Source organism: Apus apus, chromosome 1 (assembly GCF_020740795.1).
Source record: "Apus apus isolate bApuApu2 chromosome 1, bApuApu2.pri.cur, whole genome shotgun sequence".
NCBI lineage: Eukaryota > Metazoa > Chordata > Aves > Apodiformes > Apodidae > Apus > Apus apus.
In genome coordinates, this window is record NC_067282.1 from 158,847,546 (window position 1) to 158,875,234 (window position 27,689).

Here is a 27,689-nt window from a genome sequence, read left to right on the forward strand (position 1 = left end):
GGCAGGGAAACGCCGCCATCACCCCCCCCCCCCCGGCCCAACCTTTGGGCGCCGTAACGCGCAGCCCTGCGCCCGCCTCGCCCCTCCTGCGGCGGGAGCCGGGGGGACCAGGGGTTAACCCGGGTGTGCCGGCTGAGGAAAAGCGGAGCACGCCCAGAGGGGCGTGCCCGGCCCTCCCGCACCCCGGCGGCCGCGGCTTCTCCCCGCAGTGCCGCTGAGGGATCGCGACCCGTGTGCGGGTGTCTGGCGGGCGCCGCGGAGGAGGAGGCAGCGGGCAGGATGCCGGGCAGCGACACGGCGCTGGCCGTGGACAGGACGTACTCGGATCCCGAGCGGCACCGGCGCCGCAAGACGCGGGTAGGGCGTGTGAGGGGCAGGGAGAGGGCTGCCCGGGCCGGCCGAGGTCGGTGCGGGCTGCCCGGGGGTGCCGAGCCCTGCGGGGCAGCCACCGGCCCGCCGCGTGTTCCCGGGAGGTCTGCGCCTTTGCTAGGATGTCGGTCTAAAGAGAAGTTTTGGGTGTTGTGTTTGTTTTTTTTTTTCCCCTCTTGTTTCTTTACTGTTCCTCCTCTCAGTACTCCGTGGTATAGGACAATTAGATGAAACTGGTTGTTGACAAAACAGAAACCGATGATCCAGGGACGTCCACAATAGAAACTAGTTGGAGGCGAGAGTAGTAAGAGAACTTACTCACCAAAGTCAACAGCGCTGGTGATTTCACGGAGTGATTCTGTGTCTAGATCACACTGGTGAATACTTGGTTTTGGTCTTGTTTCTCAAGCTCTGTGTAATAAGCCGTGGATCAGGGGAATGCTAGCGGCAGGGAATGCTCACCGCTCCCTGCCTGAAGTTCCTTGCCGGGGGCTGTGGCAGGGATGGAGAGCGACGAGAAAGGTGTTTCTGTGTGTGGTAGGGACCAAGTAAGAACATTCTGTATATCCGTGACGTGTGGCTTTATGGGATAGCTTTTCTTAGGGTCTGCTGGCAACTTCATCTTTCTGTATCTTACTATTTTGATGTTTTGTTGGTGCAGTATAATGTTAAGCGTGTATAGGCAGTTCTCGTGAGCCTTTCTTGTGTTTAGTAGCCTTTGCAGTGAGTGTCCCGCTGGTGAAGGCAGCTGGATCTCTAGTCAATGCACGGGTTTAAAATTCTTACCTAAACGCTCAGCTCAAACAGGTGTAAGCTCTTTCTTCTCATGCACTGCAGGAGAGCTCTTGGAGTTTTTAGGTTGCTGGTTTTTGTTTGGGTTTTGGTTTAGTGGGGTTTTTTTGTTGCTGTTTTTGTTTGTGATAGGGTTTTTTTGTTTGTTGTTTGCTTTTTTGTTGTGTTTTTTTGTTTGTTGATGTTGTCTGCTTTGGGGTCCTGTTTGTTTTTGTTGTTTTTTTTCGTTGTGTTGTACCTCAGCTGTACTTTCCATTCCTCCAGCCTATTAATTGACAGTGCTGGAAAGGAGATGGTGTGCTTCAGATTGTTGCTACATAATGAAATGTTTTTTACATAATGAAATGCTTTAAAAATAGGTAACCCTATATACTGTAGCTTTATACTGGAGTCTACAATGCTCTTCATACATGTCAGCTGGGTGCACATGCCAGTCACAACCCTTTAAAAAATTCACATATTTCTTTTGCTTTTCTCTTTTAAAGTTGAACTGATTAGTTTATCTTCATTGTTCTTGCTGTAAGAATAGTGTGCTACCTACCTTACTGTGGCCATGCAAGAAAGCTGTTTACCTTACAGGATGATTTTTGGCATATTTAAGAATTAAATCTCAAGTCTCAGCTTTATAGTCCAGCTGATTTGCTTAAAAGCATAAAGTATCATGGCTGACATTCAATGTAGTGTATTGAAAACTAAAAAACCCTCGCACTCAGGACAATTTTATGAAAGCATTTGGCTTCTTTCAGAGTTTGGGTTTCTTTTAATTGGGACTAGCCTCCCCTTCCTGCCACCAGGAGAACTGGAAATAAAACTCTGTAGCAAGTTTGTAGATGTATGCGATTGCATTGCTCCAGGGTTTGGGCTTTACAAGATGTCAGTTAGCACAGATTTTTTTATTTGTTTGCTAGCCAGTAGGTTGTATGTTCCAGATGATGGCCAGAGCGTGTATTAAGTCCATTTCTGCTTATCCCAGACAAAGAGGAATTTTTCCTGTGTATATTGCCTGGGTAACTTCAACATTCCTCTTACTTTAACCTCCTTTAACCAGGGTGATGGAAATGGTCAGGCACTGAAGCAGCAACAACTAGTGGCATTTTGTAGGAAAGAAGCAAGAAGGTAGGATGCTGTTTTTCTTTTAGAGACTGAACAAAAAGCATCAGAGCAGCTGAAATTAAAGCTGTCATTCCCAAACGTTCATGGAGAAAAACAACAGAGCGTGAACACAACAATACGCAGCTGATAGAGGGATGCTCAGAAAACTGTACTAGGAGACTTGCTTGTGTGAAGAAAGTCTTGGTGTTGGCTTTGTTAGTAGGATAGGGACAGCTGGATATTAAGTAGGGTGAGATCAATAAAGCCTGGTGAAAAGAGAGGTGTCAAAGTATTTGATATATCTCACAGTCTGTATAACAGGCTCCTGGGTCCAGTTTTCAGGTGGGCAGGTTTTGGAGTACTTCTCCTGCCCTCTAGGTTACTGCCTGTGTCTTTCAAGCCCATCTAAGGATTTTTCTTACCAGAAAGTGGAGCCTTCCCTATGGACAGATAAGAAGACAGGTTCAGAATTGCAGCTGTATATACTGTAGGAAGGAACCATCAAATTAAATTTGCAGAAGTGCTAGAACAACTTACTGTGAATGCAGCATCCTGAGTTTGTAAACAGGGGAAAGGATTTTAAAATTCCTGCTGTAGCTAAAAAACTCCTTCATTGTAAGGCAACAGATCTGTTCAATACCTTCTTCTCAGAGGCCATTTGAAGTATGAGATATCCTGGGCTCTGCTGACAAGTCTCCAATGAGCCATATGTCACATTTCATGCAAAGTTTCCAGTGTCTGAAAGAAAGAAAATACTTTAATGAAGAACAGCTGAGTCATTCTTAACATGGGGGGACTACTTGCTCTCTAAGGAGGCCAAATATTTTGGGAGAGAAGCTAGATTCCTGTTCTCTGCCTTGGACAAGTCACAAGAGAGCTGTGCTATGCAGTGTATGGCAGCTGAGAGTGGGGCATAAAACTACTGTTTTTTGTAGTATAATCATATCAGAGCCTACAGTTTTGGTATTATTTGGTGGGCATAGATTTACAGTCCTGTAAGCTAAAGAGTGTCATGGAGCTTTTAAGGGACTTGTTTTTTCAGTGAATACTGTGGGAGAAGAGAGGTGCTCAAATTCTAGCTACACCATGCTTTTTAGGCAGTATCTCCATACAGAGATCTATGCAATTGCACTAGTAACATTCCTGAAGCTCGAACTCTCTTGGCTACGCTAATTTGTGCCTCATTGTATTGACTTTTGCTTCTAGAGCATTGTTTCAGGACTACCTTTTAAGGCTCTCTTAAAGCTATAATCTATAAATGCTCACCAGGTTACTCAGACCCCAGAAACCTGCTCACATAGGGGTTTTTTTCTGCTGATCGGGACACTGTTCTTCACCCTCTCTTACCCCCTACAGTACAACAATCATCCACATTTCATCAGGATTAGAAATTTATGTGTATGGCTTTGTAGGACAAAAATCCTCTTCTAGTACAAATAAAACATGTGAGTTCCAATGCTGAATCCCATCAGAAGCCTATGCACTGATATGTCCTGCTTTTAACAAGTACCAGATCCTTCAGAGAGATATGCAGGAAGTCCTAATTACATAACTTTTTGCACATTGGAGCCTCTTCAGAACTTTCTCTTGTTAATGGTAGACTTACATTTGAAATTGTAAGGATTCTCCCTTTATTAACAAATACAGAACCTTAGTTTCAGTCTTCTTGTGCTTTCAGCCTTAGTGAGACTAGCAGCAGAATCATTGTTCTGTGGATGAACTGATTCTCACGTGCTCACACACACAAAAGGCTTATGTTAAAAAAAGAATACAGAAATCCACTTTCTGATTATGAAAAAATATTCTGTGGAATGTCTCTTCTCATTTTCTATGTCTGTCTTACGATCCTTCCCATTCATCTTGTCTATAAGCGAGACAGTCTCTTTAATTATCTCTCCTCATATGGAAGTCTTTCAAAGCCTCTAATCACTTTCATAATCTCTCCTTAGATTCCCTTTATTTCTTAAAATCTTTAGTACATTTAGAGGAAATAACATATAGAGACCTAGGATTAAAACTTTTTTTTTTTTTAAATGACCCAAACAAAAACCCCCAAACAACCAAACCAGACAAAACCTCACCCTAAACAACAAACCACCTCACCCACAGATTGGGAAGAAACGGAGATTTAATCTCCTGTTGTTCCTTTAAATGCAAAGATAGCAAAGAAATGCTTGTTCTGGGCTTTTGTGACTTGTACCTAAACCTCCAGATATTCTGTGCTTAAAGAACTTATGCATACTTTTCTCACAGTTCCCTCATGTTTTGACATGAGATTAAGATAATTTGATGAGAAAGAGTATTATTAAGACCTCCAAGCATTGGTTTTAAGTGCACCGTGTATCTAGAAATGTGTGAAACCTGTCAGAGTAGGCTGCATGATGCAGGAGTATTGAGAATAAGCAAGGGAAGCCACACTTGTAATGTGAACCCAAAAAAGCAGATTAGCTGCTTGGAATTGAAGAAAAACCTGGTTTGTTAATGTAAAAGAGTAATAATAATATTTTTATTATTTTGTCGTTGTAGAACTCTGCTAAAGGTCGAAGTGAGGTGTAATTTGTTGCTGTCAAACAAAAAGGGAAATGGTTGCTGTACAGCTTAGTATAGTATTGCTGTGGTCGCCGATCCTGTACAGTGAACCTCTTTGATAGAGTTATAAGCCATAAATGTTGTATTTTCACCCAATCCATCTTCTCCTTTCCCACCTAAGAAAACAGTTGTAAACAGTAAGTAGGAGTGGAGATGTGTGTTCCTTTCAAGGTTTAAGCTGATTTTTAGGTTTGAAAGTTTTTTGTATTTAGACCTTTCATAGTTCTTGGTCTCTACCTGGAAAATTCATGTCTCTGAAGGTTGTACATTATCATCTGCCCTTTTCTCTGCTTTCAGTTCAGCCTTTTTTTGCAGTGGATAGCATTGCTTGCAGGACTGGGGCATTTGTTATTACCTTTTTAAATGTTAGGTATATTAATGAAAGGGTTACTTAGGAAAAATCACCAACCTTCTGGTTTGCTTTTCTTTTTGAAGGACATGTAATTGTCCTTCTGTCAGGTTGCCAGTGTTGATATAGGGGGATGCCAACAGCTCCAGTTCCCTAGCTTGCTTATTGTCATCACCTCCATAGGTAAGACTTTAGGCAGCGCCTGGCACAATGTCTGCATAAAGGCTGAGCCTTTAAGATTTTGGCAGGATTTGACATCTAACATTGTCCAGGCTAGAAAGATTGCCTCTGCCCCTTGTAAGTTTTAGTTGTTTTGGCACCATTAGCAAGTGTACAGCTTTCATTTACACCCCCACAGTGAGTGTGGTTTTGGGAGAGACCTGTGTGGAAATTAGTTTCTGTGTAGTGTTTGGGAAATGTGGAATGTAATTCTTGCTTTTCATGTATGTATCCAGAAAGAGAAACTTTGCTAACAAGCATTTGCCCTATTGCTCATGAGGGCTGCAAATATCTTTACTATTGAAAGTGTTCTGCTCTTCCATTAGTCTGAAAGAAGACTGTAGGATTAATATGCAAAGCCAAAAATAAACCTGCTGTTCTAAAGCCTTGACATATGGGCCTTGGTATGCAACTGGGATGGCTTGTAGCCCTGTGCAGCTAACCTTTTCAGACACTCAGCAAATAAGAACTTCCATAAGGCAGGGATTTTTTTATATCATTGTACATAATCTAAGATTTAATTTGGGGCCAAGGGTGTCTCTACTGGCTGATTTATAAAGAACATCTGCAAATGGTGAGCTGCAGTGATGTTATTGTAGCAAATTGAAATTAGGAGCTTTTTTTTCCAAAAAAGTACCAGAAAAAGCTTAATAATACAGAGAGCTGGCCCACTTAATTATTGCTCTGTTTAGGTGTGGCAACTGGATAAAATTCCAGAGGGCAGACGTTATGGAAATCACTGCTACTAATATTTTCTTAGTTACCTCTATATTGGATACTGAGACTATGATGTACTTTAATGGACCTTTAATATAAAATACTTGGCATCAGTTCTAAATACTTCTTTACTGTAGTAGGCACTTTTTCCTTGGTTTACTCATTTGTGTACAGTCTAGTAACAGTTACCTTCCTTTGTAAACTCTGGTTTCAGTAGCTCTGGATGATGAATTTACCTGGGAGTGCAAATAATTAATGCTGTGGTGTTGAGTTAAAATAAAAATGTGTTCCAAGTAGTGCTGAATTAATTGGAAATTTTTGTTGACATCAGTCGCCTGTGGAACCAAACCCAGATGAATTAGAACAACCGTATGGAAAATTCACTATGTATTAAGCGTTCTTCACAGGATAGTAGATGCTACTTCAGTTAATATTATAATCTCATCTATCTTAAAATAGGATCATGTAGGTGGGGTTTCATCTTTGTTTTTGTTGTGTAAATAGATGTTCTTTTACCGGGTTTGGCTACAAACGTATGGAAACCTGGTTAGTTTCTTGGCAAAGGTTGTGGCCAGAAGAGGAGCCAGTGTATGTATTTAAGGGTTGCAACAATTAACTCTGATCATCTATGTCATGTGACTTTTATTAAAGTTAATAGGACTATGGCTTTCAAAAAGGCAACTTGTGTGCATTTACAAGATCCTACCCCACTGGGTCCTTAAGCATTAAATAAGAATTTTTTTTCTCTATTGACTTGCTAATCCTGTGTTTAAAGCAAGGCTTTTCAGTTAAAGAGAAAGCATGATGGATGAAGTCAAAGACAGAGGAGACTGCAATGCTCTGGAGTCAGTTTATATGCACAGGAGGTGTTGATGTATAAGGCAAGACAAAGCCTTGCACTGAGCTGGTGGAAGTTTAAGTCCTCTATTCTTAAGGAGAACCTGATATTTGCTGCCATCACCAAATGGGCAGGTAACACAGCTGGCAGGAAATGTGAGGAGTCAGTAGTTTTTGGAGTCTGTAGTTTATTAGTTTTTAAATCTAAGTTAATTTCTAAGTGAACTTCCAGTGCTACACTATAAGAACTACTGTGACAGGAAGAGAAGCTTTATTAGGGTAAGTAGATGTAGCAAGTTTCTCTGGTTTTACAACATTTCCTTCTCCTTTTATTCCAAGTTATTCCAGTACTTGTAATACAGAAATTAAAATTAAGCTAGTGCTCATTGTTCAAATGCAAAATTATATAAATATGCAGAAAATGTGGGGCTTTATACCAGCATGTCTGTACAGGTGAGTGACGCCCAAAGATCAAGCTGACAGACCAATTAGAACTGACTCTAAACATTTTTCTGATTCAAGGCAGTACAGCTTTATAGTTTGGTGTACTGTAAGTGTGCTGAGGACTTTTGAAGATTCACTGCTTTGCCCTCACTTCCTAAGAGATAAATCTAAATCAAATGGGAGGTAGCTGTTTCTTGGATTCTAGTGGTAGTTGACTGCTTTGGATTACAGTAGGCTAGAAACTTTCATTGAAAGCTGCAGACAGCTGCAAGGAAAGCTTTGGAACAGAGTAGGATCAAACCCAGCACTAGTCTCAAAGAGACATTTGGTGTTAGAAAAGCTGAAATGAACAGATCTTGTTGACTGAGAGTTGCCTAGATCAGGCACAAGGAACTTTTCTTAAGGAGGGCTGAAGGAGACTTCAGACTCTGCACTCATTCAGAGCTTCAACTCCAGTCTGCAACAGTGCAGGCTGTCACCTTGTTTCACTGTGCCAGCTTTCCCAAAGCTGCTCACTCCTATAGCAGCACCTTACCATGAGGTGCCTTCACCCCACTGTGGTCACAATGTGCTTACAGATTCTGCAACCCTGCCAGCACCAAGGTTCCTCACTCCCTGTCCCAGGAGTGGAGGGTGTGGGCAGGCAACAGCAAAGGTAGTAGGGAGAGGTGATGGCATGAGGAATATAGGTGGGATTTTGCATGCTCTGCCCAGAATGGAGTCTCTCCCACTTTTTTTCTCTCTCTTGTTCACATTTTTTCTTTTTCTTATTTATTTATTTATTTATTTATTTATTTATTTATTTAAGAGGAGTGTCTAAATGTTGTAGATGCTGTAAGTGAGGCACGTATTTTCATCTACAGAAATTTTTTAATGTACTGGTCGGGAACCTTTGAATCCACACTTTGGTATTTGTGCTGTATGTGGACACTGAATTGTCAGTGTCAATAGTGTTATATCAGTGTCGATACAGTATAATTATTTTATTATAAAATAATACATGGTCATGATCTTATGTATGTCTAGGAGAAACAGGAGTTCAAATCTGAAAAGTATAGTAACCAGGAAAGGACAGCAGAAATGCTTCTTGGTGTCAAGGGTGGAGCACACATCAATAAAATGAAAGGAAGAAAAGGTAACAAAATACTGTATTAGTCATTCTCACAGTAACAATAAAAATGTTAAGCAAGAAATATAACTTGCTCCTGTGATGCATCTTTTTGTTAAGACATTTTGTTGAAGGAAAACTTTGTTAAATGTCAACATCTGGAACCCTTTCTTCTCATACCTGCCTTGATTCTACTGTTTACCAGCAATGTTCTGATACATTGGCCTATGAAGAGGTTGCATCCTGTTTCAAATGCCTTTGAATTCTCTTTGGTCTGGTAAAATAAACTAGACTGCACTTACTGAATTACATATTCGGGTTGTTTTTTTTGCTTTGTACCTAAACCATTAAGAAGAATTTGTGATGTATTGAAGCAAGTGTGGAAAAATTGCATTTGGCTAGAATTGGGCTAAAAACTTATGCCAAAGGTCAGGTGTCATTTTCTTGTTTTCACTTCTTGAGTCCACGCAGATGACTTGCAAATAAAATTCTTCAGTACATAGTATTACTCAAATTACTGATGCATGCACAGGATATGGGGGTGTGTGGCTCTTAGTATGCTAGGAATCTTTGATTTACTCGATGTTTTGGCAGAAATAACACAGTTCTGTGTCATGGTTGTCCCTGATACTTGTTGCTAGATCAGCAAAGTATCTCTTCACATCATCAGGTTTCTGATTTCTTTTTTCCCATTTCTCTCGTAAGACCTGAAAAAGTGGTTATCCTTGTTCATTCCCCCTCCCACCCCGTATTTTCAGGAAGAATTCTGGTTACATTTTGTCACATGTAGCCAGTCCTTTTTTTTGGAGCAAAGTAACACAGTTTCAGTTTTGATAAAAAAAAGAAGCATGATGGCCAGCTCCTAAGAGAAGAGTTAAAAGGATATTCTTGGAGTCTCTTTGAAAGCCAGCTAGTAAATAGCAGCAGACTGATTCAGTAGCTGCCAGGCTCCTGTTGTGTAAAATGTGTTCAGAAGGTTGACAGTGAGCTTGCTGTACTCTTTTAAGCTGTTGTCCTGCTCAGCTTTTTGTGAAGGTCTCTACAGAAGAACCTTTTATTTACACATGAATTCATGCAATGGGTGACACTCAGGCCCTTCTGATAGCATCATCACAAGCAGGTGCTGCTGGCCCTGATGAGGGCCTGTGATCTGTACAAGAATTATGCTCCTTCTGTCCTGTGCACATAGGTTGGATTTGGTAGACCTTTGTACCAGAGGCATGGAAAGCCAGAGGGGAATGTGGGAGAGTGAAAACATGGCTTAACAAGACCTGAGGAAGATTTAAGAAGAGTGAAGACAATTATAAGAGCTTTGACAATCAGTGAGTTTCTCCTCTGTTTGCAAGTAGATATATGAAGACACACTGAGGCTGTCTGTGTTGGCCCCTGCATATTTTCTTCCCATAAACAGTAGGGATGTGGTCCTAAGTAATTTGTCTTAGGAAGAACCAAGGAGCATTTCTGTCTGTTAAAGCTAGATGGTTACTGCGACTGGTAAATGAGATGTGCCATTATCATGTCATTCCATTGTGTCCTTCTGGTGTTAACATCTATGGGGTTCTCTCTCTAGTGCACAGAGAGATCCTATTAAGCAAATCTACTATTTATGATATTTATGAAACCTACATTCTATGGATTTCTACCTGAGGGGTATGAATGTGTCTTGCAGTATAAATTTAATGTGGAAGAAAGACAAACCTTTCTGTTCTGTTTTTTGTTGTTGTTGTTTGTTGGAGGTTTTTTGTTGTTGTTGTTGTTGTTGTTTTTCTTTTTATTTTTTTCCTCCAAGGAACTCTTTCTCTCTTTTTACCAAGGAACTAGAATGTCTTGGATTGCAGGTAGATATTCAGGAGGATGAATAAGACATGAACTGACAAAGCTCGATCTGAAAGTCATCAAGTGGAATCTCTAGTGACATTCATAAAACTTGGGTGTCAAGCTGTTGTTCATGATTTGTTGATGCCAGAAGCTGTGATAGTCTTCTAGGTTTGGGAAGCTGGACTTTGAGTGCAGTAGCTTACAAATGGTTCTTTCACAAGATGTTTTGACCTATGTTGCTGCTTCTCATGCATACTTCAGGTGTGATTTCTCATTCACTAGTGAATATGTACATTACACTAGAATACGTGCAAACTGCTTTTTTAGTTTTGAAGAAGTACTCTTGAAATGAAGATACACCAGCTTGTGATGTTTTGAAATAAATAGCTGAGTCTTTGTTTCAGTTATTCTTGTTTGGACTTGAGGGAGTCAACTAGAATAATCTGCGTGCTCTGTGCTGTTTTGCGTTGTGGTTGTTAATGTCAGAGAATGTTGAAGTTGTGAGTTGCTTGAAGAGTATCCATATTTTGAAATTAAGTCTAGAGCAGTGGTGACAATGTTAGCCCAAGGCTCTGGTGACATGGATTTAGGCTGCTGGTCAGCTTTTAACCCTTGTGTAGCAATGGGAGTCATTTAACCTCTTTGAAGAGAAGAATTTCTACCAGCGTGCACAGAGGAGGGGATAAATACTATGCAGGATACGTGTTTCAGAATCAGTAGCCATCTGGATGGACTTAAAAAAAACCCAACCCTCTGACTTTTTTGTGGAGATCCAGAAATATGCAGTGGATGCCCATTCTTGCTTTCTAAGTTAGGCAGAGGTTAGGACTGTCTGCCATAGGTACTTCTTTCTCCCAGAACTGTGTAAGTCTTGTATAACTGTTTGAAATTGGGCATTTACTTCTACAGTAGTTGTGCAGGGCACTCTCTGTAGCTGGGAGGGGTGCAGCTCTTGCAGGTGATCTGTGATCTCTGTTGATTTGGTAGAAGCTTAGAAGCTTAAACTAAATCACATACATGTGAGCATCTGCAGCTGGGTGAGACTAAATACACTCTAAATAAATGTGTAGCAGTGGGTATTGAAGGCACTGCAGAAAAGATGCAAATTTCACCATTTTTCATGCATTTTAGAACTAGATGTATGTATGAATATCTAGGCATCTGTGCCAAATTACCTTGCTCTTGAGTGGGACTTAAAGTTCCTTTAAGTAAAAGGCTTTTCTGGCTCTCCCTCTAGCACTGTGCATTCTTAATATTACTCAATCTTAATTTACTTTTGCATAACTGTACTGTTTTAGGAAAACTTTTTTCTTTTAAATCTCTGTCTTTTGCCAGCTTTGCCATTATGAGTGGAAACCATTATCCTCTGGTTGCTCAGAAAGTTGTCAGTAGAGGATTTTACCTTTCCTTTCCCCTCTTCTCTCTGTTTTGGCTCAATTATGATTATTATAGAGTGCTCCTGCTGTGAGTACTGTACAGAAATGCATTATTTTTCTTTGTGCAATTAAGCAAGAACTAATTTGTGGAAGGCTTTGGGGTTTTTTGTGTGTTTGTTTGGTTGTGTTTTGGTTTTGTTTGTTTTTTAGAAGGAAGAAAGATGAGAAACTACTGATGTGCCATTTGGAAAGAAGGAAAGTATTCTTAAATTTACCTTATGGTTACTGCAATAAAGTGAAAGATTGCTTCTGTGAAACTGTAGAGCTCTTTTTACTTCTGCAGCTGCATGTGCTTCTGATAATGTTAAGTGTGATGGTGTTTGGCACTTTGTTAGTGGTACACTGAACTGGAATTGGACTGGTACTGACTTCCATGAGTCGTCTTGTAGGAGACTTGAGGCTGCAGGCAGATAAATCCACTACCAGGTCTCTCCCATCAGCTGTGTCTTGCTGTTGGTTAAATCATCAGCAGTGCTGGGTAATCTCAACGGTGCAGGATTAGGCCTTATGCAGATGGTATTTGTAATAATTTAATTAAAACGTATATTTATGAACTTGAAGCATGTCAGAAAGAGACAAGCTTTTAGTGATAGAAACAGGGAGCACACAGCTGCAGTGTAAAGTATTTGTAGTGTCTTGTTACAGGTTTTGCTGATTATTTTTTTTTAATCCTCTCAGAAAGGTAGGTGTCACAAGGTTCAGAAATTCAGAACTTGATTTTTAAAAAGCCCAAGGCAGAAATTTCTTGAGGAATTTTTAGGATGTGGAATTGGAAAGTGTGATTGAACTAGTTTATTTGTGTATATACAGTACTACTTGGGGTTTAAAGTAAGCTATTTTTTTCAGTACATTTTTCTGGTGTTTTAAGGAGTTGACCTTGGCCTTACCTAGCTTACTGAAAGATGTAATGATAGAGCAGGTTAGGCAGTTTATGACTCCTCATGTGTCTGTCAGACCTCAGTCTACCTTAACCCTTTTGGAGGTTCTGCCAATTAAAATGAATCCTCTAAGGAGCAGGAATCTAGTTTTCTAAGGCTAGGATGTAAAGTTGTGTAGTGTTAGAGCATATGTAGTGAATCTTTACATCTTGGCAGGAAGTGCTGTGTGGTAAGATTTCAATGTCTTTCTCACATGTTTCTATGAGACCACTTCATGCCCAGATATTAGCAACTATTAGTGCTATCATGCATGGCTGAAATGGATGCTGTATATAGTGCAATGGCAGGGGTAGAAGGGCCAAGAAGGCTGAAGTTTGACTGTCTTGGACTGCTGCAGTTGTATTAAATCATATATAGAATTTATACTCAATGGCTCTGACAGAGGTCCAAACTAGAGGAAGCTGCTAGGGAAAATATGTAATTTAAATTGCATCAGTCCTGGCCTTCCAGAGACAGATTATACTGTGTCCTAATTCCTTTGAAACTTTTAGTCATCATGATGATCTTCTAATTTCCTCTCTTCTAGTCTTCAGAGCAAGAATGCATTAATTTCCCTTGTAAGTGCTTCTTCAACATGATCCGTCAATGAATTCCCAAAACTCTAATGTCATCTTTTCAGAATATACCCCATAATCTTCAGTATGTAATTGCTCTAGCTATTTCTGAATGGACATATCAAAGAGAGTGGAGGAAGAAGGGAGCTGGGGAAAGAGTTTAGGTTTGGGTTTTTTTGTAACATTTATGTCTGCTTGTAGGAAAATAAAGCACTGCAATTAACATGTAGACTGCCTAGTAAGATAACTTTAAAATGCCACATAGAGCTAAATCATAATATTAATAAATGTAGCACATTGCAATAGTCTTAATCTCTATTTTTAAGAAGAAATTTTGTCTCTGGTTACAACCAGTGTAGCTAATTTTAGGGATGTGAACTCCATGATTTAGTGAGACAGAGTTTTAATAGTCTGAGTACTTGTTTAAGATTTGTGACTGTATGTTTCTATCTAGGGCCAAATATGTTGCTTGTCGTGTTGCTGGTTGGTGACCAACAGGCTGAGGGACTGATAAATACATAGTTTAATAAAAGTGGGTTTGGTGAATTTGAAAGGGGAAGAAAGTCTCTTTCCAAGATTATTTTGAATGGTCGTAATGTACTGAATCATTTTATCAGTGTGTTTTACTGCTACAGGGTAAGAATTGTCATGCAAGTACTGTATTTGAGCTGAGTTTTTGAAGTTTCCATATAAGGGGCAGTGAACTTGCCATATATTTTGCTAGCCAACACTTGAAGCATTATCTTTCTTTCCTGTAGTAAGTTTCCTTTGCTTAATTTTGGGAAGCTTTAATTTTAGAGTGGTGGTGCCTGGTACCTTCCAGTGCTGTGATTAACCTACAGGGACAATTCAGTTCTGAGTGCTCTGAGACTTTCCTGTTTAGTCATTTTCTGAAATGTCTTATTCTCCTGGGGCAGACAGGTCTATCTGTTGTCATTATCTTTGCAATAGCAATAAGATTTAGGAGACAGTCATGTTAACAAAGGTACAAAGACTCCTCAATTCAACAGCTCATTTCCAAATGCAGAACCCCCTCAGCATTATCACAGCATATGTGCTTTTTTGAGTGTTGAGTGCTCAGAAGTATTCTTTAGGCTAACACTGTGCTCAGCTTGCTTCTGCCTGGGTAGGCTTTACATTGATTATTCAGCCCTTTGCAAATTTAAAAAGGGAGAATTGACTAAAGTTGATGTTCATGCATTATTTGAAATGGTAAGTGTATGTTATATATTCTGCATCACTTCTGTGTACTTTGTCTATTTTTTCACTTCTGGGAAAAAAAAAAGTGAAAATTTTGCCATGTTCTGATATTTGAACCTCTCAGAAGACATGCTTTTATTTTTAATCTCCTTATTCTGAATTGTTTCAAGTCAGCCCCCTGCTGCCACCAAAGTAATGGACTGTCTCTACTGTATAAAGGTCTTTTCCAGTGAGGTGTGTGCTCTTCATGCAACATGGTGCTCTCAAGATAACCTTTTTCCCTAAACAAACTCAGAACTCTGTCTTCTTGGTGTGCTGGATATTACTCTTGCAGGTGCCAAATGAAGTTTCTCGCTTGCTAGATAGTAATTTAAAATGTCCAGTTTGCTCCAAAGATGTATTCTCAATTGTAACAATTTTGGTGTTGGGCTTGTCTGTGTTTTGTGGGAGAGAAGGAAAGAGGACAAGGATGTAATTTTATTGCAGATTTATGTAATTGTGTACATACTGACATATACATGGATAAAATATTAAAAATATTTATACTTTCTAAATTTTATGTATTTAATTTTTCTTTTACCCTTAGAAAAATGAGCACAAACAGAACTGAAGGAAGAATACTGTATTTAGCTTAAAAATTCTGGCTGAGCTTTGTTTCCAGTGTTTTGTTTGTGGAAAAAATAAGTAAATTGTAAAATTACCTTTTAAAATGCATGGAATGTGTTTGGGTTTGGTGGGGGTTCTTTTTGTTTGTTGGTGGTGGTTTTTGCTTTTTTTTTTTTTCCTGGGAGCTATACTTCATACCAGTTCCTGCAGTTTTCCATCTCTTGGAAAACTTGTATAGCAATTGTAGTTTATCAACTTTGTTATGCAAGGACAAAGTTGAGAGCATGGGGTGAGGGCTATGAAGATTAGGAAGTCGCTGTTTGTCATAGTTCGTCTGCAAGCTACCTCAAGAAAAGAGATTTTTATTGCTGTTGGCTCAGAACAAATCCTCTTTTGGGATTTAATGGCCAGTACAAATTACAATAGCAACATGTATTAATTATTTTTATTGAAAACATTAGTATCTCAGTGGCTGAACTGCTCCTACTTTTGCATGTGGCAGCATGATTTTAGCCAGAAGTCTCATAAATTTAATTGCCTGTGGTGGCTGTAGTGCTGACAGTACTTACAGGTTCTTTGTTACCAAATCTGCTATCATATCAGCATGTATTTTTTATAACGTTACAGAAAACCCAGAAACCCTCTAAACAGCTGTAAAGATTCCTCGAGTTACAGCTCTGTCCTTTCCAGAGACATTTATGAAACTGATGGAGCATTTTTCAGATTCTTTGGGCAATTTTTTTGCAAGTCTGAAGCATTCAAATTTCCCATCCCCTCCTAGACTAACTTTTCTCTTTCCTCTGCATCTAGTTCGCTTTGGACAGGCACATTCTTAGCCCTCCTGCCTCATTAGACCTCGTGAGAGGTAAATCAAGGTAAAAATAAGGCTCTTTAGTCTCTGTGCTGGAGAAAAAAATGAGGAATTAGCAGGACTAACCCCCCATTCTGAAGAGTATAGGGAGTGTAGAATCTCTTTGTAGAAGAGAAAGAAATACTCCGATAAAGGCCCTAGTACAACCTCAGTGATGTGGAAGGCTTTAATGCAAATAGATCTCTGAGCAAATTTTCAAGGAGAGAATAATGAGAGGCTTAATTAAAGACTTGGAGGTACACCAAAAATCAAATAAATTTAACTTCTGGGTTAACCAGTGGTGCGTCCTGCCAGTTAGTACAGTCTGTTATCTTAACACAGGTGAACACCATGTCTGCTGCATTCTCTGTGCTTAGAAAGGGAGCGTGGCCCTGCATCAGGCTTGCTGTTTTGCCACCTGAGAAACTGTGTGGAGATTTTGCAGGGGAAAGGGAAAATAGAAGAGAGATGGGGTCAGAGATGGTTAACAGTTGTGCAAAGTGTCTGGTATTATTTTCCTTTAAGGAAAGAGAGGTTTCTTCTGCTATTAGTTTTCATTTAATGCATGTCATCCTGTACCTATGTACCTAGTAACAGGGAGAAAAGGCTGAAATAAAGTTGGATGTAGAAGAGAAAGATATAACTGTAAGTAAAGGTAGTAAATCAAGATAAATGTTCTGAAACTACTTTTTGAACTTGAGAAGCAGAAAAAATACATTACTTCTTTTGAAAGGAAGCCTGATAAGTTTATGAATGTAACTTCAATGTTAGGAGCCAGTAATTTCCTTTAAGTCCTTTGTTTCTGTCCTGGAAATTATTTTACACATTTCCTGAAGGCTTTTGCATCATTCAGGTCTGTTGAAGTACATATTTTCTGTCTAATGAATGTGACAGGAGACTAGTGACTTCAAAGGTAATGAGCCCAGACATCTTGTGAAAATAATTTGTGTCCTCACCAGGTACGTACCTGTTCTCATAGGTAGTGAAAGTTGGACACAATTTGCCTGTCATCCTCTGGCAGGCCTGCTGGTTGCTCAGAAAGATAGTTCAAGGTTATCCACAGAATATGCTCTCTTGTCCACCTGCCAGGCCAGAAAGGTTATCTGAGGGGCACTAATGGAGTTGGAGCCACTATAAAGGAAAATTAAATACACAGGAGGAGTAGAAAATATTCAAGTGTTTTGGGAACTTCAGAGAATCTGAGGGTGTTGAGGTGTGGGATGTGAGGGGATCTGGGAAGATGGTGCTGGTGTTGTTGCTGTAGGAAATGAGTCTAAGGTTCATATGATCCTGTGTTTTATTGGTTTTGCTGAACTAAGACTTCTGCTGTACTTTGGGGGGGCAGACTGTCCCTGCCACTTCTTCTCTACCCATTTCAATGTGTCTAAAGGAACACAGCAGCTGTTCCACACTGCTATTCAGGCTGAGCTAAGGCTCACATCTTTAAGAGGCAGTGGGTAGTTTTGCATTTTGGTTACCTTAAAACATTCTGTTCATGGTAGAGAACTATCAGGTGCCCTGTCTTGTGCTTGTGCACACACAGGAATATATACAAACTTGCATTTCAGTTGAAATGAAATTATTATGTTAAACTGCTTAGCTAACAATTCAATCCATTTGGTGATGGGTAAATACCAATTTTGCTTAATGGTATTAGACTAGAATACATATTCCCTCCATCCTGATACCCTCCAGGTGTATTGGGAAAAGTTCTATGATGGGCAGTGTGCTGCTGGAGTTTATAGCCTGGGTAATTTAAGCCAACAACAAATCATTGCTTAGAAAACAGTGTTAACATGTAGATGTTTTTGCCCATAGTGCTCACCAGTTCAAGCATTAAGTCACAACATAGCAGAAGATGATATTTCCAGGGATATCCAATCTATTATTTAAAAATGGATTGGCTAGACTTTGTGGGCATATATGGTTTCTAGCAGTGATTTAGAGATGCTTCTTGGAAAATTCATACAGTTTGTCATAGTAATTGTTCATCTGTCAGTTGCAAGACAAGTTTGTTGCTGATGTCTTTAAAGCATTTACTGTGGTATTTGCTTTTGAGCTGTAGAACTGTAGACAACTTGATTAAAATGCAGGTTGTGCTCAGGTGTGAGGTTTCCTATTTTGCTTCTTTAGTAACCTTAGAAGCAGATACCTGTCTGCTGGTTCAGAACACAGTCTGATGCTGCTGTCTTTGGGTTGACCATCAGTTTGCATGTAACCAGCCCTGCAAAATAATTCTCTCTCTCTCTTCATAAAAACAAATTTTTAATCATCTGTGGTCTTGGCATTGTCACTAACAATAATGACACCTTTCAGAAGAAGCATGGAGTTAATGTGGGATCAAGTTAGCCACCCGAGGTGTAACTGGTGCTTCATTCCTGTGCATTGCATTAATGTTTCACTTTCACAAGAACTGAAGCAAGAAAATCAGGACCTTTATAAAAAAATTACCAAATGTTGCTTTTTTTTGAAATGGGTTGTTGCATTAGTATCTTACCAAGTCTCAAGTGTCTAACACCTTGTCCGCACTTAGCGCGTTGTCATTAAAAAAAAAATAATCTTACTTTTAATAACTGTTGGGCTTCACATACAAGGCTGGATATTGCAAGTAATCTTTTAGCTCTGGTTCAGTTTTTGCTACCCAGACTTTAGACATCCATGTTGAGATTCATAATCTGGAGAACTGAAGCTGCAGTTAATAAATATTTTTATTTTAGAATTTTCCTATTGCCTTTTCTAATACCTGACATATAGAATAGGACTGTCCAAGAGAATGTTTCAGAGGATGTAAGCTGTTTTGTGCAGTACTTGCTCTCCTCTGACTAGTTGATGAAAATCTCTTTCATTTGTATATTTAATTGAAAAAAGTCAGAGTTTTAAAGTAACATGGAGTGCGCAGGCATAACAGTTAAAGTTGTTGTAACCAACAGCTCAGGGTTCTTAAGTAAGGAAATGTACACAGAGGAGTCTGAACAGTGACAGGCTCCTGTGGCTTGATATCAAACTGGAGTGCAGTCACCTCTCTTCGGTGGTAAATGATTTAGGTGTATAAGCCAATTCCAACCTACCATGATTTTAGAGGTAACTAGATGGCATTGCTTGTGTTATGCATTTACCAAAGAGGCAAGAACAGTGTATGGATATCAGGTTCTGCCTCCAGTCCATTCAAGCACTGCATATAATACAATTTTTCAAGTTATTCTTGTCAATATTAAGTAGGGATGAATGGGGTTTTTGGTAAGCTCCATTGAGGTCATGGATAGTGGGGAACATTACAGCACAAATCACACTTTTAATGGGAGAGATGTGTGGCTCAAACCCTGCTGATTAATAGCGTACTGAAAAAAATGATCCAAAATATGTTTTTACAGGATTAGGATAAAAATTAGACACAACATGTTTCATAGAATTATTGCAACATGAGAAAGGAGTCTGTTGGACACCTTGTGTATTCCCCACCATATTGTGTGATGAGATGCTTGGGAGCCTGTGTTTCTGAGGTGTGCAATCTGATGAAGGCCTCTGTGCCTCCCAAAGCATTATTAGGGGCTCAGGGCAAGAAGTTCCCTTTTGGAAGAATAACAAGAGCAAACCTGACAACACAAAGCAACATTAGCATGCCCTCTTTTAGTGACAGTACATTTCTTCAAAACTTGTCTGTGAGGAGAGTTTTCCCCTTGCTGGGGCATGTCCTCCCTGCCCTACTCTCTTTTGTAACCTCTCCATAAATCTCAGGATCCAGTGGCCAGAGTTCCTCAGGAGGGGCAGAGAAGTGCCATTGCCTTAGCTGTTGCTTTGGTGCTTGGGGTGTCTTCCTGGAAGCTGTGAGTTTCAATGTGTCTGAAGCTGAGCTCCTAGAGCTCCTAGAACCAACTGTACTTGTTTGATGAACAATCTTAACTGATAAGCAAGCATGCAAGTTCTTTCCCCGTATCTTTTGCTGAAGACACACATGACTAAACACTCGATTTATCTTTGATGGAGGATTTCTCCCCTATTGATTTTTGCAGAAAAGTCATGATATATTTTGCATCTGAATTGACTCCCCTGGCAACAGATTGTGATATCAGTGTTCGCGTTAGTAGACTGTTATGAAGTAACTGCAAAGAAAATCCCTGGAGAATGAGGCAATAAGCTCTTCAGGAAAATAGATTTTAAAGCATGTGAAATAACAGAAAAAAATAATTCAGGAACAGACTGGCTAATGCATCTCACTTGAAACAGTGACGTTTGCCTTAGTACTAAGTCTTTAGACTACCTACGTTAGTTCTCTTGTCAGTTATTTAGAATCATGGCTCTGTTTCAATCAGCTAAAGTTGCTTTTGAAGTTTTACTTACCATCTTTTCAGTATTTGTTATTCAAGTGGCATAAAAGAGAGACAAAAAGATGTTGGTAATTCTTTTCGTTGTACAGGTAACACAGAGCTTTAATTTATTCTTTTAATTGCTCTAAGCTTAAAAAAAGTTTAACTAAAAAAAAAAAGGGAAGTGTATTTTGTAGTGCAATTCCAATCATCTCCCTGTCATGCAGCATCAACAGTATAGTGCAATGGTAGGTTTTAAAGCAGGTGTTGTTTCTGCTTGACAGATAAGCGGCAGCCTGGATAGCCTCATGGATAGATTATTGCTGCTAATAACTTAGCACTTAAGCTTTCCATATTGGCTTGGATTTGTTTGGTTTGTCCTATGAGAGAGGCTGAGAGAACCAGGATTTTTTAGTTTGGAGGAGGCTGAGGGGAGACCCCATTGCTCTCTACAACTGCACTACTTGAAGGATGTTGTAGTGAAGTTGGTGTTGGCCTCTTCTCCCAAGCGAGTAACAATAGGACTACAGGAAATGGCCCAAAGTTACACCAGGGGAGGTTTAGACTAGATATTGGGAAGAATTTCTTTACCAAAAGGGTAGTCAGACACTGGAATGGGCTGCCCAGGAAGGTGGTGGAGTCACCATTCCTGGAGATATTCAAGAAGTGTGTAGATGTGGCACTTCAGGGAATGTTGTAGTCAGCCAGGTGGACTTTTTGTGGGTTGTGTGTTGTTGTTGGTTTCGTGGTCTGTGTGGTTGTGGTTTTGGGGTTTTTCTTTTTTTTTCCTCCTCTTTTCTCTCTTTCTTTCCCTTGGGTGGACAGTTGGACTTAGTGATCTTAGAGGCCTTTTCCAACCGTAACAATACTGTGATGCTATGATTTGTTTAATACATTTTGGCACTTCTGGGAAGTGAAGGTGCATACACCAGAGAGAAAAATGTTTCTTTCAGGTAGTGGCAGGCTAATGTGGAGGGCTGAGGGTCGGAGATTGTGACATGGCTTGCAGAACCGCCTGTTCTGCGTTCAACTTGGTTCTTATTTCTGCAGCTGTGTCATATTGCTGCTGTTAACTTACTGTTTAGACTCCTAGAATTAAAGCCACTGTTGCTTTCCTTGAAAAGTTATGTAAGCTAAAGAGTATCTCTGTTTGATAAGGCGTCTTCTGAGAGACTGAGAATGACCTACTAGAAAGATTGTGCTTGGATTTCTTCATGTGACTGGGTACTGATATGATTTAGAGGAAGTTGTACTGCTAATGACAAATTACATGTTTCTGTTACAAATTTTAGAATGTGAGATTGTAGTTTCAAGACCCCTTGGCTCAGAGATGATCAAAATCTGAGTCAGGAAAATAAGGGAAGTAGGTAGATACTGCAGAAGTTCTGGTTTAGGGGAAGGTACCCACCTGTTAGAAGGTCTGTAGATAGAAAAGTGGGAGGGGAAGCAGCAACAGAGAAGGAACTGAGAACAGAAGAGTTCACAAAGAAGTATGTTGACATAAAGGAAGTTTGGAATGTGGTAAGGGGAAAAGGCTGAGCTCTTGTGAGGCAGAAACTCATGGGAATAGAACTGATGAAGTTGTGCTTAACTAGTAAGTTTTGATTTGAAGCCAAGTCCTTCTATGTGGTATCCTTCAGGAAGGAGCAGAACAGATCCTACAGTGTCCTCCCTGAGCTTAACACATAGAAGAGCTCCAGATCTTTCTGCTTTACCCAAAATAGCAGCTAGTTCAGCTTCCATCTGCCGAAGTGGCTACCATCATCATTCAGGGATGCCAGCCATTCCATGGATGAGATAAAGTGAAGACATAAGAGCTTAGGTTATGATTTGCAGGTAGCAGAATCGCTGTGTGCAAGGCATCAGTATCAGACTGAGGATGAAATTTCACCCGAGGTGACAGCAGGAGCTATATGGCATCTTAAATGTAAGCACAGATCAAGTGTCAGTGGTTGTCAAAGACGCTGTATTTACTTTTGGCCTAAGAGGAGTTTCAACAATGAAAGCAGTTGTGAAATTTGATCTTCTGTGGGCGGGAGATCACAAAAATCTTCGTTTTAGGAACACATGCTGAACATGTTCAGGAGGCAACACTGACCAAAAAGGAAATAAATAGATTGTGTTTTAATACATAGAACTCGTGATTGGTTTGAAAGAACAATGTGGTGATTAGTTTTTGTTCTTTTCTCTCTGCTTGGTATTGCCCACTAGTGTGTGTCTGTGCTTTGGCACTAGGTGGAAAGGCAAATTCCTATGGAACAGTTAATTGAGTACATCTGGCATGACTATCTCAATGCAAGCTTTGAGCTACAGTTTGTCACTGGGTCTTCTCTTGCAACTAGTGGAGTCTTTTTAGGATTTGCTTTTTGCAGGTCAGAAGTACAGCTCACATCATTCCAGCAGGTTGTGCCAGAGATGAGTATATAGAAATACCAGTTACAACTTTTAATTTCTACTCTTAATCATGAGAATTCATCAGAAGGTGATTATAAAGGTGTGATATCTCAACTCTGATAATTGTACTCTAAACGTACTTTGATTTTGCTAGACTTGCTCACTGTAAGGGGTGCTGGCAGGCTGCCTAGTCTATGGGTGGTGATTTTATGTACATTTACATGTAGTAGTCTCTTACATGATTAGTCTGTTAGCACATCTTCTGAATCACGTAGGTTTTCTTTTGGGATTTTGTCTGACAGCAGGATACCTGTAATTGAGGCCTAGCATTCTAGGCTGCAATAAAGTGTCTCTGGTTGGGTTAAAACTTGGACCACAGTGTTGTTGCTGCATGTAATGAAATTACATACCTTCTGGAACAACACTCTTTCCAGGAGGTATTTCCAGGAAGAGTCCTTCAGTTTCCATACAAGTAATAGTAAAACTGTAAGAAAACCTGTGATCAGTTCTGATACAGTTTTCAACCCTAATGCATTAGGTAATTAAATATAACAATATTGTGAAGTTTTAAAAACTGTACTAACTTTCTTATCTGTTACCTCATGTGACCCAAAAAACAACTAGAGAACTTGAATAGCAGTGTTAAAATGGTATACATTTTTTATCACACCACATCATAAGTCTCTTAAGTTATTTAGTGCTGCTAGCCTCTAGCCCCAGCTCTGCATGCCTAACAAGGATGCATGCACAGCCTTGTGTATGAATCTTTAAAAACCTGTATTGTGAAGTCAATACCAGAAACCAAACATCACCTATGTCACACTTGAGAGGAGCAAAACAGCTTTCCAATAAAAATAATGACAAGTAGTCATTTTTACTAGTCTATTCATACTACTTGAAATGTGCTTAAGAGTTGTTACACGGATATACTACTCTATAGAGGTCACAGTATCTGTGGCTACGTGAATCTGAAAGTGTTTGAACATACAGCTGCTTTTATTTTGGTGAATCTTTGGCTTTCAGCTGTCAGACAGCCCTAACAGGCATTTTGTCTAATTTTTACTGTATCTTTTGTTGTCAGACTATGTGACTGTTGTCTAAATACTGTCAAATTACACAGAGGAACGTAACACCCATTATATTTATTTCTGTACTGACCTTTATTTTTATAACTACCTTGTTAAAGCACTAAATGAACAAGAAAGATAATCAAAAGCAAGTAAAAAGCCTACATACCAAATGGGATGAATATTTAACTGTATCTGTTTGTTCCATAAGGTTGAAATGGTCCAGTGTTGCCTGATTGGTACCAGAATCATGTGAAGAGTCAGACTTTTTAAATCTGCATTTGGAGAGCAGATCAATGAAATAAGCGACTTGTCATTTGGGGGGCAGGAGTGTGGTGGTGGTTGTGTTCCCATGCTTTCACATTTTGTTTCTGTTGCATGGAAGGATTTTTGGCCTGTGCAAATCACTGCAATTAATTGAAGTTTCCCAAAGCATCTAATAATGTTACATATCTGCAAGTTCCCTCCTTAGCTAACATAGAATATAAGCCATTCAGGCCACTTTGAACTGCTGAAGTGTTAGATATTCTTGGTTTTAGTCTAATACTTGTGGTTTTTTTCCCAAAACTTTTTTTTTTTTTTTTTAATTGTAAGCAGTGTTAAGTCTGGAGGAGCTACTTTAAGAAACATATTTCTGACCAAACTTAATGCAGGTAGCAAGTACTTTTCTCGATACTTTGAAACCAAAATCCAAACGGCAGCTACCTTGGTGTGTGTTACTCCTGTGTACAAAAGGTGACATATCTAACCTGTTTCTTCTACTTGCTTACCTGCCAGCACTCTGATTTGATTGAAACATACATGCCAAGAACTAGAGGGCATAAGCTGAAGTAGCTTCCATTGCAGTTTACACTATAATTTCTTGGACAACCCTCTAGTTTTATCAGCAGAAGCTTCTTAACACAGCAGCAAATACAAGTTGTTCTGGGAAGGGAGTCGCTGAGATCTAACATAACCACTGTCAACATGGCTCCTGAATTTTTGGCTTTGGCTGTTACTTGTGAAACCTTGATGTATGTCGTGGAATTTTCAGTGAGGTGATAGGTAAAAGCATGCCTTAGAAATAATGGAGTTGAAGTCAAGGCATGACAGACTTAATGGATGAGCAAAGAGCAGTAGCTGAAGCAGCGGGACTTGCTTGAGAAACTGTTGGCACCACTGGCTGGTGAAAGAGCTATTGTGTGGTTTGTGTGTTTCACAAACTTGTCAAGTAGCTGACTACAGAAAGTGAGTGTATTTGTCAGTCTATTTATTTAGGATAAGTATCTGGAAAATGTTTTTTTCAACATGTAATACAGTATAGAATTTTAACTCACTGTTTAGAATTTGTAATTAGGCTGGTGTCATTTTGCTGATCTCACAGGAGCCATATTTTTGAGGGCTTAGTAGTGGATCTAGAGTTTCATCTGCCTGTTGAAACCACTAAATATCTGATTTATAGATGGTAGTTTACGCAGGTTAAATTACTCAAAGGACATGACTGAATGAGAGATCAAGAGAAAAAATATTTGGGCAATTTTCTCAAATTCACTCTGAAGTCTCCTGTGTCAAATATTAGGCTGTTTATTACAGAATCCTGGAGCCTGGAGCCAAGCAGAGTTCCCTGCTCAGGTGTGGAGCTCTGGCTCAGTGCAGCACCAGTAACCACAGGCAGACTCAAAGGACAGCATGGCTCTTGTCTGCTTCCTTTCCCACTGAGCTTTGCTTTGTTCCTTTTTTCTGTGCTGTTGCTATGACTGAATATTGTAATATGTGTATCTTTTGCACCAAAGTTAGCCATGTGATGAAGCATATCCTTTTAGACTGCCTAGATAGAAACTTAAGATAGAGGGGGAAAAAATGAATCTATTTAGAAAGTTCGAAGGAGAGGGAGGCAGGCAGGCTAGGAACAGAATATTGATTGCAGCTTCATTTCTAATCAGATTGTATTGGTGAATAGGCTGCTAACATCTCCACAACTCTAAAAATAGAAAAATCTAATATGAGTTTAATACGTAGTAGCTAGCATTAAAAGAGAATTGGCAACTGGCATTTGTGTCTGTGTGCCTTTGAGAAACCCTCTGCTTAGCCTGAATGTAAGCTGAACACGTGCCATTTCTGTATTTTATTAATTAAGCAATGTTATCAGTGTTGTTTCAAGTGTCCATTCAAATTGAAATGTATGGATTGCATAAAATCTCGTGCTTTGGATTTTGCATTATCCAGAATAAACACTTGTTGTTTGTGTGGTGTAATACAAATCATCACTGTTATTTTAAAAAGACACATTATTTTGGGATAACCTTAATTTTCTCTATCTCATTCTATAAGACTCTTAAGAAACATTAATTCATAGATGAGCAATTGTGGTAAATTTTGGTAAGTATTGATTTTACTAGGTAAAATATATCCCAGATAAAAAGCACAATTAAACTAATTTCAGATAAAATTACGAATTTGCAAATATTAGATGAGCAAAAGCAAGAACAGGAAATATATAATTGAAAAGAAAAATGTACAAAAATTCAGAGTGTGAATAAACACACAATTGTCAGTGTAGATACTATTTCTGTAGCAAGCTGTAATTGGTTTTACTTAGGTAAAGTTGGCTGAACTCTACAATATTCTAATTACAACAGGAAGTTTCCTCTTCCAAAAAAATCTCAGTTTGATTAGTGAGTGGTCCTCCTTGATGTGAATTGACAAGTTTGTCTGTTTTGTCTTTACACTCTGAATGATGGTTAGTATGGTGTCAGGCTATATAAGCATCTTGGTGAAGTAAACATCTCTGAACTTCAACTATATTTCAACAAATATTATTTGAAGAATAATTTTATCATTACGTGAGAGACATGATCTCAGAACAATTAAACATTGTATTGGCCTTTAAAGTTAAATAAATAATTTCTCTGATGCCGTAATTTCCTCTGGAGGGCTAGGACAAAACACCCAAGATATCCTAAATGTTGCTGAGATCCAAATTAAAAAGGCCATAATCCTCTCTGTCCTCCTAGACAGAGTTTTAACAAAAAAACCCCACAACTCTGAAAGGCCTTGAATACAAAGGACAGGGACTTATCCAAAGACAGTAAAAGCAATACGGGCTGCAAAGCTGTCATTGTTTGTCATTTTCTTCTGACAGTTGCTGTTGCATTATTGGTGTTGCCTTTTTAGCTTAGCTGTTTCATACAATAGTTCTTGACTAGATCTGTGCCACATTGAGCATGATTTTGCATAAATTTATTACTGTAGTAAAGAAGTTGCATGAAGTTGAGTCTATAATATATTATCAGCCCTCTCAATTACAGTAGCTAAGATAAGGGGTTTTAATTTCACTGTATTAAATTATGTTTAGATTAGCAACATAGTTTTGGCAGATTAAGACAAATTTAAACACAGTTTTACTCCTGTATCTCTTCTGCTCTAAGCAATTTTATGTGCTATACAATGGTACAGTTTCTGAATACTTTCTAGCAGTCTGTTAAACAAAGTCATTACTGTTTCTTGGCTGAGATTCTCATTTTACAATTCTGAATTTGGGAATGGTTTTTGTGTTGGATGGCAGGGAGAAAGGAGCATGTTCTTTGTTTAGTTTGTTCGGTTCTTTTATTTATCTAATGTTTTGAGCACTGAATTTGTGCCTAAGTTTTGTGCATGGTACATACACATTCTCCTGTGCATCCATACAACATATGAGTTGTTTGCCAAATATGCCCTATAGTTGGAGCAGAAAGCCAGTTTGTAATGGGCCTTTACTATCCCCGGGACTTCATTCCACCCTTGACATTTTAGTTGTGGCCAAACAGATGTATTTTCAGTTCGCAAACATCTCTGAAAGGAAAAGTCTGCCTTTGTTTGCCAGCACTGCCCTGGTGATACATAACAGCTACCACTCAAGCTTGTTCAAAGTGACCACAGAGGTTTTGTACTATAATCCCCGTTAAAGGCAGCTGTTTAAAACAGTTTCATTCTTCACCCCTTAAACTTGTAAAATCACCTTTTTTAATTTTTATTACAAATTAGTTTG

The 27,689-nt window shown here is 39.3% G+C and overlaps 1 protein-coding gene across 3 annotated transcripts in view; it reads left to right on the top strand.

The window, feature by feature from the left end:
* TMCC3 (transmembrane and coiled-coil domain family 3) overlaps nt 1-27,689 on the top strand; it is a 110,080-nt gene that overhangs the window by 63,532 nt on the left and 18,859 nt on the right. The window contains exon 1 of one of the 3 annotated variants that reach the window (XM_051611937.1): nt 264-357. The exons of the other annotated variants lie outside the window; for them this stretch is intronic. Within the exon in view, the coding sequence (XP_051467897.1) occupies nt 280-357 (78 nt within the window). The 5' untranslated portion in view covers nt 264-279. Of the gene's footprint in view, nt 1-263; nt 358-27,689 lie in introns of those variants that run through there. 3 annotated transcript variants of the gene reach the window in all.